This window comes from Epargyreus clarus, unplaced genomic scaffold, assembly GCF_041222505.1.
Source record: "Epargyreus clarus isolate Ecla_fem2 unplaced genomic scaffold, WU_Ecla_fem_2.2 ptg000019l, whole genome shotgun sequence".
Classification (NCBI taxonomy): Eukaryota; Metazoa; Arthropoda; class Insecta; order Lepidoptera; family Hesperiidae; genus Epargyreus; species Epargyreus clarus.
The window spans coordinates 8,152,700-8,168,927 of NW_027332227.1; the positions used below are offsets into that span (position 1 = coordinate 8,152,700).

The 16,228-nt window shown below is 42.6% G+C and overlaps 1 protein-coding gene across 1 annotated transcript; it reads right to left on the reverse strand.

Moving 5' to 3' along the window:
- Positions 1–2,324: 2,324 nt before the first annotated feature.
- On the reverse strand, positions 2,325–15,812 carry LOC140750435 (uncharacterized). The gene is made up of 8 exons (XM_073083934.1): positions 15,652–15,812; positions 14,656–14,904; positions 13,331–13,599; positions 12,336–12,522; positions 11,458–11,557; positions 9,834–9,938; positions 8,973–9,128; positions 2,325–2,534 (listed from the first exon to the last, which is right to left on the reverse strand). The coding sequence occupies exons 1-8, from the start codon at positions 15,792–15,794 to the stop codon at positions 2,481–2,483; spliced, it is 1,263 nt and encodes a 420-aa protein (XP_072940035.1). The 5' UTR covers positions 15,795–15,812; the 3' UTR covers positions 2,325–2,480.
- Between the last annotated feature and the right edge of the window lie 416 nt (positions 15,813–16,228).

Genomic DNA, 16,228 nt, shown 5'->3' on the forward strand with positions numbered 1-16,228 from the left:
GGAGAACCAATTATAACTTGTAGGTAATCCTCTTATCTGAAACTCTGCGAGTCGACGGTGCCCGCCATTCTGAATATAATTCACTTTATCCATATTCAATATCAGATCGTGCGACGGCGAGCAAATAGAGCGATCCAAGTGAGAATTATTATTGGATAAAGCTCGCCTCTTTCCTCCTTGTCTATTTTCAATGTCCACCCGACTGTGATAATTTACGTGTTGTTCGATATTGCGCTTTGAAAATGTGCTTTATTAAATATATCGCCACTGGCCTGTTATTAACATGCGCATTATAATTTAATCTCTAATTTCGAATCGGCTTTTATAAGCTGTGTTACTGGATGTAAATGATATTGTTACACTGTTTATATTTTGTTTTAAAGTTAATAACAATTTAGGTTAGTTTAATTATCGTTGATAATTCAGAAATTAGAACGTATATCATGTTATTAAATGAAACAGTTATATGATGAGTACTTTAAACGTCAATTAATCCAATCTGTAACATTTGTATTATAACAGAAACACAATAGGTACTAAGCATTACAATTATATACATGGATATTATAAAAAATACATATGTATATTATTCTTTAGGGCAAATAGTATCATGCTCTACCGAGTTTTGTCGAAGTCATCCGAGTTCGACCGAATCATGATTCGGTCGAACTCGGATGACTTCATGCGTCAGACGCATGCGTCTGCGTATCATAAAATATCAATTTACTGTAAGTCTGGAGGTCGCCGGAGTGGTGGTATAGGTGTTTTTAATTTCAATAATAAGCCGCCATCTTTTGTCATACCTCTACCAACCTTAAACTGTGGTGAACTTCGTTTTTCTTGAGAATTATATTTTCTTTGTCTCTTATACACACTTGCAAATAGAAATGCGAACTTGCTATAAATAAGAAATATGTTTTTTTTTAATAGAGAAGTAGCAAACATGCAGGTACTCACCTTATAGTAATTAGCTATTGTCAATGAACTTTTGGTATCAACCTCAGACGGAATTTTAGTCCTGAGGTCCTTCACAAATACGTTACTACCTTCACAAATACGTTAATACGGATTAAGTGAAATGTCGCTTATATGTATCTTTTTTTACAAGACCTTTCAAACCAGAACACTTGACACTGCCTTTATTACTAGGCGATGTGACGGTAAATGGACGGTAATAACAAAACGACTGCGGCAAAAAGATGGTACCTTCTATTATTAGCTCTAAACTCAAATAACATCTTTAAAACTCGCTAATTACGCAAGGATATCTTTAATCGATATATTTGTTATGTTTTAAAGAGTTTTCCATATAAATTACTTTCAATCGTCAGGTCAAATCTAAATTAGGAATGATTTACTATAATGTAGGTTAAATAATAATTGAAGGCAAAAGTGCTGTTTGACCCGCTCTACAAGTATCTACCCACTTGAGATTGAGAGAGAGAGAAAATAATCACATTTTTTAACTATAAGAATTTAATAGAATATTTATACAAACTCGAATTGAATATTTAGTTTACGGAGTACGTATCTGTATAATATAATTCTATAATAATATAATCAACAAAACAACTAAAGTAAACAAAAGGTAAATACGTTAAGTAAGGTTTTAGAAAAAAAAAATTTAAAGAGTTTAAAAAGATAAAAGATAATAAAAAGACAATAGAGATAACAGTTTTTATTCGTCAGAGAATTCTATTCAAAAGTACATAAAGGAAAGAATTATTTTTTAAGCAACGCATGTGTGAAAAATGTGTTTTGTTCTCTTATAGCATTATTTTATATAAGCAATAAAAAAAATATGCCATAACGTTTGTGCCTTCACAAGGTTAATCTGAATCAGGTATTGGAACATTAACCAGTAGATTTTTTTTATAATATAGGAGTAGCAGTCGAGCATGCAGTCCACCTGATAAGTAAGCGGTAAGTGACCCTTGCCGCCCATGGACATCTGTAATCAACCCCAGATTCCTACCTGAGGTCGGCCACAGATGCGCCGCTACCCCTGAGAACCAAGCTGGAACGCCTCGGAAAAGTCTGTCGCCCTTACCACAATCAAGGCAAGAGTTAGAGATGTGTTTGCCCTAGGATACGTGATTCGTGATAGGATTCGTGATCGTGCAATAGTGTACATTGCACGAAAATTACGAAATAAATAAATTATTATTTTTACTAAAGATGCCATGAACTTGGAAGCTTAAATTACAAATTATGAAATGAGTATAACGTAATTAAAAACGAATTGTATTTTATTTCGCTAAGATATGTATTTAAATAAAACTAGAGACGATCATTATATTTTTGTAGCTTTTTTATGAAACGTAAATGACTTATTTAACAACCTGAAATTGATTAATCAACAATAATTGGACAATAAAACATTTTTAAGAGTGATAATTGAGTAATAATATATATTTTGGTATGTGAAACTCTATTAGATTAATTATTATAAAGTGTGTAAGTAATAAGATTTATTTATTTCACTTGAAAGCTTGACGCAACATATTGAAGCAGGAGTAAGCTGATGCCATTTTCTGAAACATTAAAAGTGTGAGAACTGTTTGTATTAATTATATAAATTAATAACAATATGTTTTAAGAAACGTAAAACCTGACTGGTACGTCACATTAGTCATAAAGAAAACAAAATTGAAGACGATATCTTAAGTTCTTCATTTTAATATTCAGTAATATTTATGGTCATTCGTCCCAACCATTCTTATGATACCTCATATGTTAAAATCTGTTACGCCGTCCGGCTGTAAAGAATGCTAAAAATTAGATATAAATGCATAAGTACATATTCCCGAAAAACATTTATTGCACGACTCATGATGCGAAGCATCAGAGAGTGCTTTACGATCGAAAAATTTTTTTCGCTTCATTTTGGCGGCTATTTTTATATTATTATAGCCTTGATAGTTCACGGAATCAAGATATTTTGCATACTATTGTCGAGATAATTTAATGGAGATTAATTCCATACTTTTTAAAAATTGATTTACTGCAATAGAATTGGAAAAAAACACCAAAATAGGTCAAAATATTTTCCTGTCCGTCATGTGTGAAACCTGAAAACACTGTAACTTGTGAAAAAATCCATCATTTGAGTTATTTTTTTTTTTAATTCTAATCGACGATTGTAGGTCACTGAATGCGATGTCCGCTATATCTGGGCAGTCCACGGCCACGCTGGCTTCGCGAAAGCGAATGCCGGTTGGAAGCGGCAGTAGCGAGGGTGACAAGCCGAAGAGGAAGACCGCAAAGCCTCCGGCTCAGCAGTCAGCAGTCGAGGACTGCTTCGTGGACCCAGCCGTCCCTGTGGCGAGGACGAGGTCCAAAATAGCCCTGCCTAGTGCTGAGGACTTAGGCCAAGAGATGGTGGCGAAGCCAACGCCCGATCTTGGTTCTCGTATTTTCGAGAACCTCGAAATAATCGAGAAGGCGACCGACAAGTCCCGCAACATCAAGGGCAGTCTGGTGCAAACCATGAGGTTGGCCGTCCGCCACATCCAAGCCGCTGCCACAGAAGTAATGCAGCGGGCTTCATCGATCTCTCTTGAAAGGGAGAACGAAATGCTGCGGGCACAGCTTTCCGAGCTCAACAGTAAAATAAATCTACTGACGGTCGAACTGGCTGAGCTCCGCCGAGGCAGTAGTCAATCCCGGCCTACGGCAAGTCAACCCCAGCCCAGAGAGCAGGATTGCTCTGAGGTGCTCCTCATGGAGCGGATTGGAAACCTCATTGAGGGCAAATTGGCCGCCTTTAAGGACGAGCTGTTCCCAGGGAGGGCAATCAGGCCTCCTTTAGGCCAAAAGGTGGCCCCCGCTGCAGCTCCGCAGCGTCCCTCCAAGGGTAAAAAGAAGTCGGGGACTGAGACCTCAGGTCAAGTGGCCAAAGTGTCACCTTTGGCATCGGTCGGATCGGCGCCGGCAGTACGGTCAGAAGGTCTACACGAGGAGGCCTGGAGCACCGTCGTTGGCCGAAAGACGAGAGCCAAGGCTCGGGCAGCTGCTCGTCCCGAATCGGATCGCCGACGAGAAGTACAAAGTCGAGAACCGATAAAGGAATCCCCGGCCGTTCTGGGAACCCAAAGGTCCAAGGCGGTCCCTAAGGCACCTGCCCTGGATAAGAAGGGTAAGAGGAAGGCGAAAGCAGGCCGGCTACCCAAAGTGCCAAAGACCGCGGCAGTTACGATCACAGTACCCGAAGGGAGTACTGTGACCTATGCGCAAGCAATGGCGGCTGCTAAAGAGCGCGTCAACCTCTCCGAGGTAGGTATCGCCGATGTTAGGCAGAGGAGGGCTCTAAATGGCGGGCTTTTATTGGAGGTTGCCGGGGAAGAATGTTCCGAGAAGGCTAATCTCCTTGCGGCAAAAATTCAAGAGGCCGTTTCGGACATGGGCATTCGAGTGGCGCGGCCAATGAAGCTGGGTGAAGCTAGGGTGATGGACTTAGACGACTCCGTCACCCAAGCAGACGTGGCCAGCGCCATCGCCAGTTCTGGCGGCTGCAATGTCTCCGACGTGAAAGTGGGAGAAATAAGAAGGGGACGCACGTCATTGGGAACGGTCTGGGTGCGCTGCCCGCTCGTCGTCATCAGGAAATTGGCGGCTGAGAAGCGAGTCCGAGTCGGTTGGGTGTCTGCACGAGTGGAAGTACTCAGTGCCAGGCCTCTGCAATGCTTCCGGTGCCTAGAAATGGGTCATGCTAGGCACCAATGCACGAACACGGTCGATAGGAGTGCTCTGTGCTATGTCTGCGGCGAAGCCAACCATAAGGCTAGCCAATGCGTGGCACAGACACCTAAGTGCATAGTGTGCGCAGAGTTTGGCCGCAAAGCAGACCACCGGTTGGGTGGTAAGCATTGCAGACCCCCGACAAGAAAGGGTAAGAGAATGGCTGCCAAACCCGTACGGGCAGATGGGCTTGCGCAGGCGGAAGCCAGCGCATCGGCCCATCGCCCGTCTGAGGAAATGATGGAGCAAGCATAATGAACGCTGCTCCATCATTCAAGCTGCTACAGGGGAACCTGAACCACTGCAGTCGAGCCCAGGATTTGCTCCTGCAGTGCCTCACGGAATGTTCAGTCTCGTTGGCAGTGGTGGCAGAACCATACCGGGTACCGGACCATCCGCGCTGGTTCGGTGATAACGCCCAATTGGTCGCCGTATATTGGGCTGGCGGAGAAACTGACCCTCCATGTTCGAGGCGACATACGGGGCAGGGCATAGTTGCTGTGGACTGGGGCCCCCTGGCGGTTATAGGGTGCTACATCTCCCCCAACTGCAGTCTGGCGGCGTACGAGGCGTTCCTGGGCCGGGTAGGAGACTGCATTCGCGGTTGCCTGCCCCGCCCAGTGTTCGTCCTCGGCGACTTCAACGCCCATTCCAGGGCCTGGGGGAGCAAAAGGGACAACGCCAGGGGAAACGCGGTACTCGAATGGGCGGCGGAACTGGACCTACGCCTATTGAACCGGGGCTCGGTTAGCACGTGTGTGCGTTGGCAGGGGGAGTCGATCGTGGACCTTTCATGGGCGACTGCCTCTGCCGAGCGTTTGGTGACGGGCTGGCGGGTGGCGGAGGAAATTGTCACGCTATCCGACCACCGTCACATAACGCTGGATGTGGCCTTACAGCTCCCGGTTCACAATGGTCGGCTGGGAGAAGGTCCCCCGCGACGTTGGGCTCTGAAGCGGCTCGATCGAGACATGCTCATTGCCGCCGCCCACGTCGTGGATTGGTCCGGTACCGCCGCCGAGGGCGCGACCCCAGACTTCGAGCAACGGGCTGTTCGGCTCCGAGCAGATATGGCCGCTATCTGCGACGCCGCCATGCCGCGGGTCAGATCCGGCAGAAGGGGACCGGCATACTGGTGGTCCGATTACATCGCACAGTTGCGTGCAGCTTGCTTGCGATCCCGACGCAAGTACACGCGCGCCCGCAGACGTCGGACTGCCGGTGCCGAAGAGACGGAAGAAAGGTACAGGGATTACCGCAACGCGACCGTGGCGCTTCAGATTGCCATCTCTGATAGCAAGTCTCGAAGCTGGTCGGGACTCCTGGACGGGCTGGATAGGGACCCATGGGGGCGCCCTTATAGGATGGTGCTTGGAAAGCTGCGTCCATGGGTCCCGCCGTTAACGGAGACCATGGATCCCGACTTTGTCACGGTCGTTATGGGAAACCTGTTTCCTTTCACTCCCGATAGCCCCGATGCCGCGACAGAGCCATCGGTGCTGCCCGAGTGGACGGAGGAGTTGACAGTTAGTGAAACAGAACTAGGATGGGCCGTGAAACGGTTGGCCGCGCGAAACACCGCACCAGGCCCTGACGGAATCCCGGGTCGGGCCTGGGTGTTGGCCCTGACCGTCCTAGGAGAGAGAGTGCGGTCTCTGTTCACTGACTGCCTACGTGCCGGTCGCTTCCCAATGGAATGGAGGCAGGCGAAGGTGGTACTCCTCCACAAACCGGGTAGACCTTCAGACTCACCCTCGGCCTACAGGCCGATATGTCTGCTGAACGAGTTGGGAAAGCTTTTCGAGCGGATTATTTCCGCCCGTATCAGCGGACATTTGGCGTGCAGCGGTCCGGATCTATCCGACAGTCAGTACGGATTCCGAAAGGAACGCTCGACTGTCGATGCTATACTCCGTGTTCGCGCAGTGAGAGAGCAGGCCGTATCCAGTGGCAGAGTGGTTTTGGCTATAAGCCTGGACATTGTTAACGCTTTTAACACTCTGCCCTGGAAAGCGATAAGGGAGGCCCTCGTATACCATCGGGTGCCTCCTTATTTGCGTGATGTGCTGACGGCCTATCTGTCGAACCGGAGTATAAGCTATCCGGGCCGTTACGGGAGTGTCGGGGAGAGGCGTGTCGTGTGCGGGGTTCCGCAGGGGTCGGTCTTGGGGCCACTCCTGTGGAATCTCGCATACGATGTCGTACTGCGGACGGAACTCCCTCCTGGTGTAAGCGTTATTTGCTATGCCGACGACACTCTCGTACTGGCCGAGGGTGAGTCTTTTGAGAGGACGGCGAGGTTGGCCGAACTAGGGGTGGCACGCGTTGTCGCGAAGATACGTGAAATAGGCCTTAGCATTGCCGGCAATAAGACCGAAGCGCTATGGTTCCACGGCCTGCGGCGGGGCGTGGAACCACCCTGCATGTCAGTGCGGGTGAGTGACGCGGATGTCGAAGTGGGCAGGTGCATGAGATACTTGGGACTCGTGTTGGACAGCCGCTGGCGCTTCGACGAGCATTTCGACCGCCTGGTCCCCCGGATTCACAAGGTAGCGGGTGCTTTGCACAAACTGCTGCCAAATCTAGGGGGACGGAGGGAGGAAGTCCGCCGTCTCTACGCAGGCGTCGTGCGCTCTGTCGCGCTCTACGGTGCGCCCGTATGGTCTGATAGACTGTCGGGCTGCCGGCGCCGCGCGGCCAAACTGAATGCCGCGCAGCGTATGATCGCGATCAGAGTCGCACGAGGATACCGGACGATATCGTATGAGGCGGCCACAGTCCTGGCGCGATTTCCGCCCCTGGACATCCTGGCGGATATGACCGCAGAGATCTTTTTTAAGATCCGCGGTCTCCGCCAGAGTGCCCACCCTCCTAGCGATGAGACGGTCGAAGTGCTCCGGACGAGAGCCAGCTGGCGCGCCCTAAGACGCTGGCGTGATAGGCTCCAGGAGCCACGGGGCGCACGCCAACGCGTGGTCAGTGCGATCCTGCCCAACTTCCGAGCCTGGCTAAAGAGGAAGAAACGCGTCACTTACCGACTGACACAGGTGCTCACCGGACATGGCTGCTTCGGTGAGTACCTGCACAGGATAGGCAGGGAGGCCTCAGCGCGGTGCCACCATTGTGGACATGCCCAGGATTCTGCGCAGCACACGCTCGAGGAGTGCCCAGCGTGGCAACCCGAGCGGCACATCCTGGTGCAGCACATAGGGCCGGACCTCTCCCCGGAGAATGTTGTTGCGGCGATGGTCCGTTCTGGCGAAGCGTGGGATAGCGTGGTTGCGTTCTGCGACCGCGTTATGCTCGCTAAAGAGGACGCCGAACGGGCCAGGGAGCGCGCCGATCCCGCGCGGAGAAGGAGACGCCGTAGGCGTCGATAGCGCCCACTGGCGCGGTGTCCCTGTAGTTCCGGGACTAGAATAGGGCTACGGTATCCCCTGCCTGTCGTAGGAGGCGACTAAAAGGGGGTTTCCGGGGTTGCGGACGGCAAGAGTGGGAGCTCGAACCGCCCAGCAAGTGACCCCGGGAAGGACGGCGGTATGTGTGGTCGCATACCGTCGTAAACATACATGGTGTGGGAGGAGCGAAAACTGCTCCCCCAGGGTAGAGCCCGTTGGGCATCGCGCTTGGAGGGCTCCGGTTGTGTTCCGTTGGAGATCCCGGAGTTCTCCAACAAGCGTTGAGGACGGCCACCGGGGGGGTTTTAGTGCGGTAAAAATCCCACATAACCCGGCGTTGCTCCCACGTCGTCGGGTACCTTTTGAAGGTTTCCCCCTCGAGAAAAAAAAAAAAAAAAAAAAAAGGTCACTGAATGCGAATGATTAATTAATTCAGTGTCGTTTAATTGCAATTAATAAAAAACGAAAACTACAAGACTGTATATCTATAGATATTATGTACATTTATTCCACCAGGGGCGCTTGTGCAGTACCTTCTTCCTACTACAGCTGTTTTTTCGGCAATTAATTTTGAACGACTTAAGTTTTTTTTTATATTTCATAATTAAATGAGCATTATGAGTCGTGCACTTTTGGATTTTCCAAACCTTTTTTATTTTGTCGAAGTCGTGTAAAAATATAAAAAATCTTCCTTATGCATGCATGTTTAAGGAGAGGCTGATATAACCTCCCTCACACCACACAATCTTTGGCAAAATCAAATCAGTAATGGACATAATGCCAATTTTGCCTACTTGTAGATAGTTGTAAATTAAGACTACCAGATTTACTCACATTTGAAAATGTTTGTACGGACACTTCTTGGAAACCTCCTGCCTTAAGAGGTAGAGGTCGTAGGGACCGCTGTATCATAATTACCAGGTACGGCCGAATGACAGGTCCAGCATTCCAGAATGGTATTCCCCAGCAGGCATCTTTAACTGAAATTACCTGGAAAGTTATAATCCCAAAGATAATATAACAAAACCACAATGTGACAATGTCCAGGGTATGGTATACATCATCAACCCTTATGGTAAACATCATCAACCTCCTCTCAGAATGAGAAGGATTAGACTCAAGCCCACCGCGCTGGTCAAGTGCGAATTGGTAGACTACACATACTTTTGAAAACATGTTTTTTAAGATTTCTCAGGTATGCAGGTTTCCTCAGGATTTTTTCCTTCACCGTTTATGCAAGTTATAATTAACTTCTACTATAGACATAACTTTGAAAAAATAGAAGTGCCTGGAATTTCAACCTCGGACCTCTTGATCGAGAGCCCGAGTTTCTTAACCAGGAGTGAGGAGAAAATTTTGCCTCTGTAGACATATACATTGTATGCGTGTGTTGTGATGATTGTGATTATGTAGTATGAGAAAAAAGGAACAACCGAACATATCGAAGTCTTTAATGGATAACTGTAACCTCTTGGAATATGTAGAATAGGGTTCCTATCTAAACTTGGCTACAAATTCCTTGCTACGGCTGGAGACTAAGAACGAAGGAACGATGTCAAATCTAAATCTATCTTATCGTGATCTTACCTTTAAACTAGACGACGCTGCAATAATCTACTGCTTTTTAATATAAATTCATATTTCAGTTATTTAAATACATAATATATATCAGAAATATTAAAATGAAATTGATACCTTAATGCTGAGGAAAGTACATAAGTAACTTGGGACAAAATTAACAATAATTGTCGAACCGCACAACAAGAAAAGGATATAGTTGATTTCGCCGCCGTCAAGTTTCTGAAAATGGAGCGTACGAAAAAGCACAGATTAATAAATAGTTACTACGAAAAGGGTTAGTAATGCATTTATCTATACTAATATTATAAAGAGGAAAACTTTGTTTGTTTGATTGTAATGAATAGGCTCAAAAACTACTGGACCGATTTTAAAAATTCTTTCACCATTCGAAAGCTACATTATCCACGAGTAACATAGGTTATATTTTATATGAAATATATCTCATAAATAGATTTTGAGGCGGTACAAAGTTTGCCGGGTCAGCTAGTATGAATATAAATTATAAATAATTCAAGGAGTAGGATAGAGTACGCCCCAGGTGTAGCATAACTATGTCATAAAGTACAGATAATGAAATAAGTACACGAAATCTGTCGTATCTTTGTCCTAATATACTAGCTGACCCGGAAAACGTTGTTGCCATATAAATAAAAAAATGTTAGGGGTGAACAACCCTTATTACTTAGGGTTATGAAAAATAGATAGTAGCCGATTCTCAGACCTACTGAATATGCATATAAAATTTGGTGAAAATCGGTAACGCCGTTTCGGAGGAGTACGGTAACTGACACTGTGACCCGAGAATTTTATATATAAGATAAGTAGCTAATAAGTAGGTTTGCACACATCTATAATCAACATCCGATAATATTAGGGTCCTACGGCCGTCTGACGTCGGTCTGTCGGACTGAGTTGGAACGCTTTTGATAAGTATATCTCCATTACTACACCCTTCAAACCAGAACACAGCAGCGCTTATCATTGTTGTTATTAAGCAGAAATAGGTGTGGCATTGGTGCTCCCCGAGGTGAATTGCAAAGAGTTCTATCAACTCCGCTAGAATTGTACTCATAGATAGATGAAGATATCCAACAAACCTCTCAGACTCACGAGATATATAAATTGGCCAAGTGCAAGTGGAACTCGCACCCGGCGGGATCCGTGGCACCATTTTTTTTATAATTTCTAATTAGTCTAATCTAGCAGCCATTGAAGTACATACATTGTGAAAACTTGAACTGTCTACCTATAACTATTTAACAGTTCGTTGGAAAATTATCGAATTATACCAGTTTGTTGTATGGGGACCTCTTTTTATATTATTTTATTTATTTTTAGTATTCATTGCTATAGTGGCCACCGTTATACATTCTCTGTAAAACTTTCAAGGGTCTATTTATTACGGTTCTAGAGATAGAGCCCTGTGACAGACGTACAGACGGACTGACAGTGGAGTCTAAGTTATAGGGTTCCGTTTTTACCCTTTGGGTACGGAACCCCAGAAAATCCTTAAAAGACATATAAAAGCCTCTTCCACTGAAGATTAATAACGTGACGTCACTGACACAAACGTGGATATATAAATAGCGGCGGTGGTTGTAATATAAATCGATCTACGACAACGAACTGTCACAAGGCAATTCCACTTATTGCTCTCATATTGTATTTCCCAAGACACTCTAACTTTAGCGAAACAGTTTACCGAAGTGCTCAGTGAATAAAAATAGTTTGAAAAAACCTCGGCGGCCGAGTAGGCAGTCAGGCAAACCACCGGTCCGCAAAATATTTGCTCGAACATTAACAACTTCTTGTAAACTCGGGAGTAATTTTCCGTGAGACTGAAACAAATTAATAAGCAAATGCACTTTGGGTTCAGTGCCTGTCGCGAGTAATTTACTTTCAAATTTGTTTAATTATGGCCGAGGATGATGTAACGATCCTATTTGCTCCTTTTTATATAAAAATACGCTTTTTACACTGACATCTCTACACTAGGATTCCCTGTGTCATGACTACCATAGACATACGCAAAGATGAATACACAAATACACATCCCCTGAAGAGATATACAAATTCATCATTCATTTACATTTGGCCGGGGATTGAACCTGGACCGTTTGCGCGTCAGACCGGAATCTTGATCGCTCCGTCAAGTGGGTAGTCAAAGTATTAGAGCATGCAGTTAACCTAAAAAAGCATCTGTAACTATCTTCATATAGAACAGGAGTTCTTCCTGAAGCCGAACACAAATGCGATGACACTTCTGAGAATTCAGATGGTCGCCCCATATCTAAGTCCATATGTAGATGTGACGGTAGTATCTCCCGGGTCGAACTATGGTTCTACCTTTCTAATTAGACCTTTCTCTATTAACCACGTTATTTGACACGATATGGTGGTAAAACTCTGTGGTTGTGTTACGAAAACACCATCTACTTCTTTATTGTTCCTACTTGCAGTGATGTTTTCTACTGTTTTAGAATTGATATAAACAAAGGCGGATTTGTTTTCCCAACTCAGGCCTTAGAAGACGAAAAATATCAATCAACCTCATGTTGATTTCACATGGGATTGGGTAGAGTAGTAAGATAAATACGAATTTCCAAAATTACTCACTCATACATAGATTGATGTTGTTGAATAATTGACGTCATCCGATATTTAATAAGTCGGGAGAATATTTCTTCTTCTCGCTTATTTGTCGCTGGATGTATGCCTTTCATTAGGTCCTGGACGCCCCATATTACAAGATCCGCTTTTGTGGCTATTTCTCTGACCCACAATATTTGAGTTTCGATCATAACTGCGCAGGGACACAACATTTTTTTCTATATTAAAATTGATTACATTTCATGATTTAATACACAGATTAAGTACATTTTGTTCATTTTATATAATGCTTTAATTTCTGTTTACCTTTTTTAAACATCATTTTATTTATTTATTATAATGCAGTCCACCTGATGGTAAGTGGCTACTGCCGCCTATGGACATCCGTAATAAACCCCAGATAGGATTAGATATTCCTACCTGAGGTCGGCCACAAATGCGCAGGTACCCCTAAGGACTAAGCTGGAATGCCTCGGATAAGTATGTCATCCTAACCACACCCTTCAAACCAGAACAGAGCATCGCTTAACACTGCTGTTATGAGGTAGAAATAAGTGTGGCGGAGGTGCCGCCGGAGTCGAACCACTAAGGGTTCTACCACCTTCAGAAACATCACACGCACGAAAAATCTACTACAAGACACTAATACACGAACAAAGTTGTACTTATTTTTTTGGTATCTGATAGCAAAATACCTACCACTGATTTTTTATTAAAATTACCATTATCAATATGTACTATATAACTAAATATGATTATATATTACATATTACATATAACTAAATATGTAATATGTAATATATAATCAATATGTAATATATAACTTTGAAACAAATTCATATGTTAGGATGTAAGTAGAGGGTCAAGTGACCACTGCTTGCCTTTAATTAACCCCGTACAAACTTGACGATGCTACCCTGAAGACTAAATTGGAATTTCTCCTTCCCTAAAATGCGTTGAGACTTAGCTACCTAACATAATATAAGATGTGAATAACTTACAAATATAATTGAACGCATAAGCCAAAATGCAGACGTTCGAGAAAACAAATGCAATTTCATAGGTCGGCGATTTGGTGAAATCTACTTGGAACATCCAAAACGGGAACAGCACGGGTCGTCCACTACCAGTTTCTGGGTCATGGGTAGACACGTAATAGATGAGAGCGAGTGCTACCATAGTCACCATCAGAAGGCTGATGATTGTCATCGCTGAGGCAACCAGAAGACAGATTTTCCATGTCTCTAGTTGATTTTTAAAAAATCTTTCCCTGTAAAACAGAAAAGTTATTACTCATTCGTTTGTGATGATCAAGAAGAACTTCAACAAAATCTTGATCTTTCGTAATATGGGTAATATCCTTATCCTTACTAATATCTTTACTAATATTATAAATCCGAAAGTAACTCTGTCTGTCTGGCTGTCTGTTTGTCTCTTCTTGACGCCTAAACCACTGAACCGATTTTAATGAAATTTTGTACAAAGATAGTCTGAGACCCGAGAATGAACATAGGATAGTTTTTATCCTGGAAATCCTTTTGGACCCAAAATATCGATTACTTTTATCGATATTAGTAAGGATTGAGTGGTAAACTATGAATTTGATCAAGTGATGATCTTTAGCAAAGTTGAAGGTACGAATCTTCAGTTTTATGTATGTTAGTATGTTATATTATTTTCTTTTAAATACGGGCGAAGCCGCGGGCAAAAACTAGTTCAATTATAAAATTGGGTCTACCTAACAGGAACCTTTCTGCTGCCGTTAACTATAATAAACTGTAAGTAGAATGGCAATCTCATCTGAATCACAGAAGCTCTCTTGTCTTACGCTTGACTTACGCTTGACTTACTACTCTCATCAAACTAATCTAATCATAAAGTTACCAGAAATTATCAAATTCACGCAGAAATTACCTGGCTACAGCTGAACCACTATAATATTCAATATTACATTTGATATTAATAATTCTGGACATTATTAATTACAACAGAGTTATTTTTATTGTAATTTAACTGCAGATGTTAATTAAATTAATGTTTGTTCCAATATAAAAGTGGACTAATGGCTAGAAGGAGACAAGAATATCACAGCATAAAATATAATTTAAAGGTACGTAATATTATTTACAGTACGTACGTGAGCAATCCGGTTAGATGCTTATACTAAGCTTTTGGTTACTATAAAATACCTAAAATCCATCAGATAATCCACACATTCTTGCCAAAATTATCCAAAAACCATATATTATATTGAGAATATTTACGTAAAATACATACAAAATAAAAAATTGTTACGAAAAAAATGTTAGAAATTATTTCATCTTACCTATACCTAGCTCCACGGGTACACACGTATTTAAAATCTGCCTTTAAAGTATGCAAGAACATATGGAATTCGGGCACGTTCAGTTTCGTACAAGATAAAATCAACATCTTGTAAGCAAGGACGATTATATAAGCTCCTCCTTCGATTATGGTTGCCACATCAGAGATTCTGAATCCGTGAAGCATGCTCATTGCAGACAGCGTCATAGCAGGTACAGCGCAACACATCATGAACAGTATAAGGAATGGCCTGTAAATGTTGTAAAACTAAAAAAATATTTCATAAAATAAAATTTAAGTGGGATACGAATTTATTCTGCACAGATCTTTTTTCAGATTGCAAAGGGTTTACGTAACGCTTTTCTATGCTGCGCCCAATATCTGCTTATTTTTTACATTGTTATTTCACTGTTATTTGAGAATAATTAAACATAACTATAGTTTCAAAATTAAAAACCACGCTAAAATCACTCAAGGAAAATCGTCAATCCTGATTCCTGACGATCCTGATGAAGAGAATGGGATAAAATTATTAAAATCGTATATTGTCATCGGTTCTTGATAATTGTTCGAAATTTTAAATTAATCGGACTGTTCAAAGTGGGTAAAAATCGAGTTCAAAGATTCCATTACATACATACATATATACACAATAAAATTGTGGTAATAAAAATTATAAAATTTTGTGAAATTCATTTCTATACTACCTAACTATGATTTCCACAGATATTTTGTTCAGAAGCTACTTAACTGTTAAAAAGGCTGCTTACAACTCCATTAGATACTTCGTTTTATATAGAACCAAAGTAGGTAAAAGCTAGCAAAAATGGCTGTCATAAGTGGCAAAAATGTGTGTTTTAGCGACATAGGCATGCGTGCTCTAGCAAAACTACAAAAAGTCTACTACTTTTAAAGGCTACATTACAGATATGTTAGTATCTAGGTACCTGGTACATAAGTACAAAATATTTGAATATTAATTTAGTTTTATACTTACGACCACGACGGGACGGTAGTATTAAGTAGCCCATAACATTTGGTTACGAAATATACAGTTGAATGAAACCGCAATGGATCAACGTATCCTTCTGAATAATCATAATTGTCTTTATTAAATATTTCTTTCATTTTTTCTAACATCTTTCGTATTACCTGACGACTTTGATGATCACAAAATACTGAAAATCACTGCCAACCTGGCAAAGTAGAAATTCTATCCATTGCCTTATTCCATGTATATTTTTTATTTTTATTGTAATAGCAATTTAATAGACATTAACTATTTTCTACCAGAAAGTTTTACGAGCGTTATATAATCAAATTGATACGTTATTTTTTTAGTCATAAAAGATTCTAATTATTTTTGATTTATAATTGATAGGGATTGAAAAAAAATTGATTTATATTTATTTAAAATAAAGAGGCACTACGGGCATATTTTTGCTTTTTAACAGCAATGCCACGTCGCTACGGTCTTATTTTAAGGTTATTGCTTAACTAAATCTATGTAAATTAGTCCACGGTGCTAATAGCTATTATCAAAAACATAGGGCCACTTTCCTATCTTAATTTGA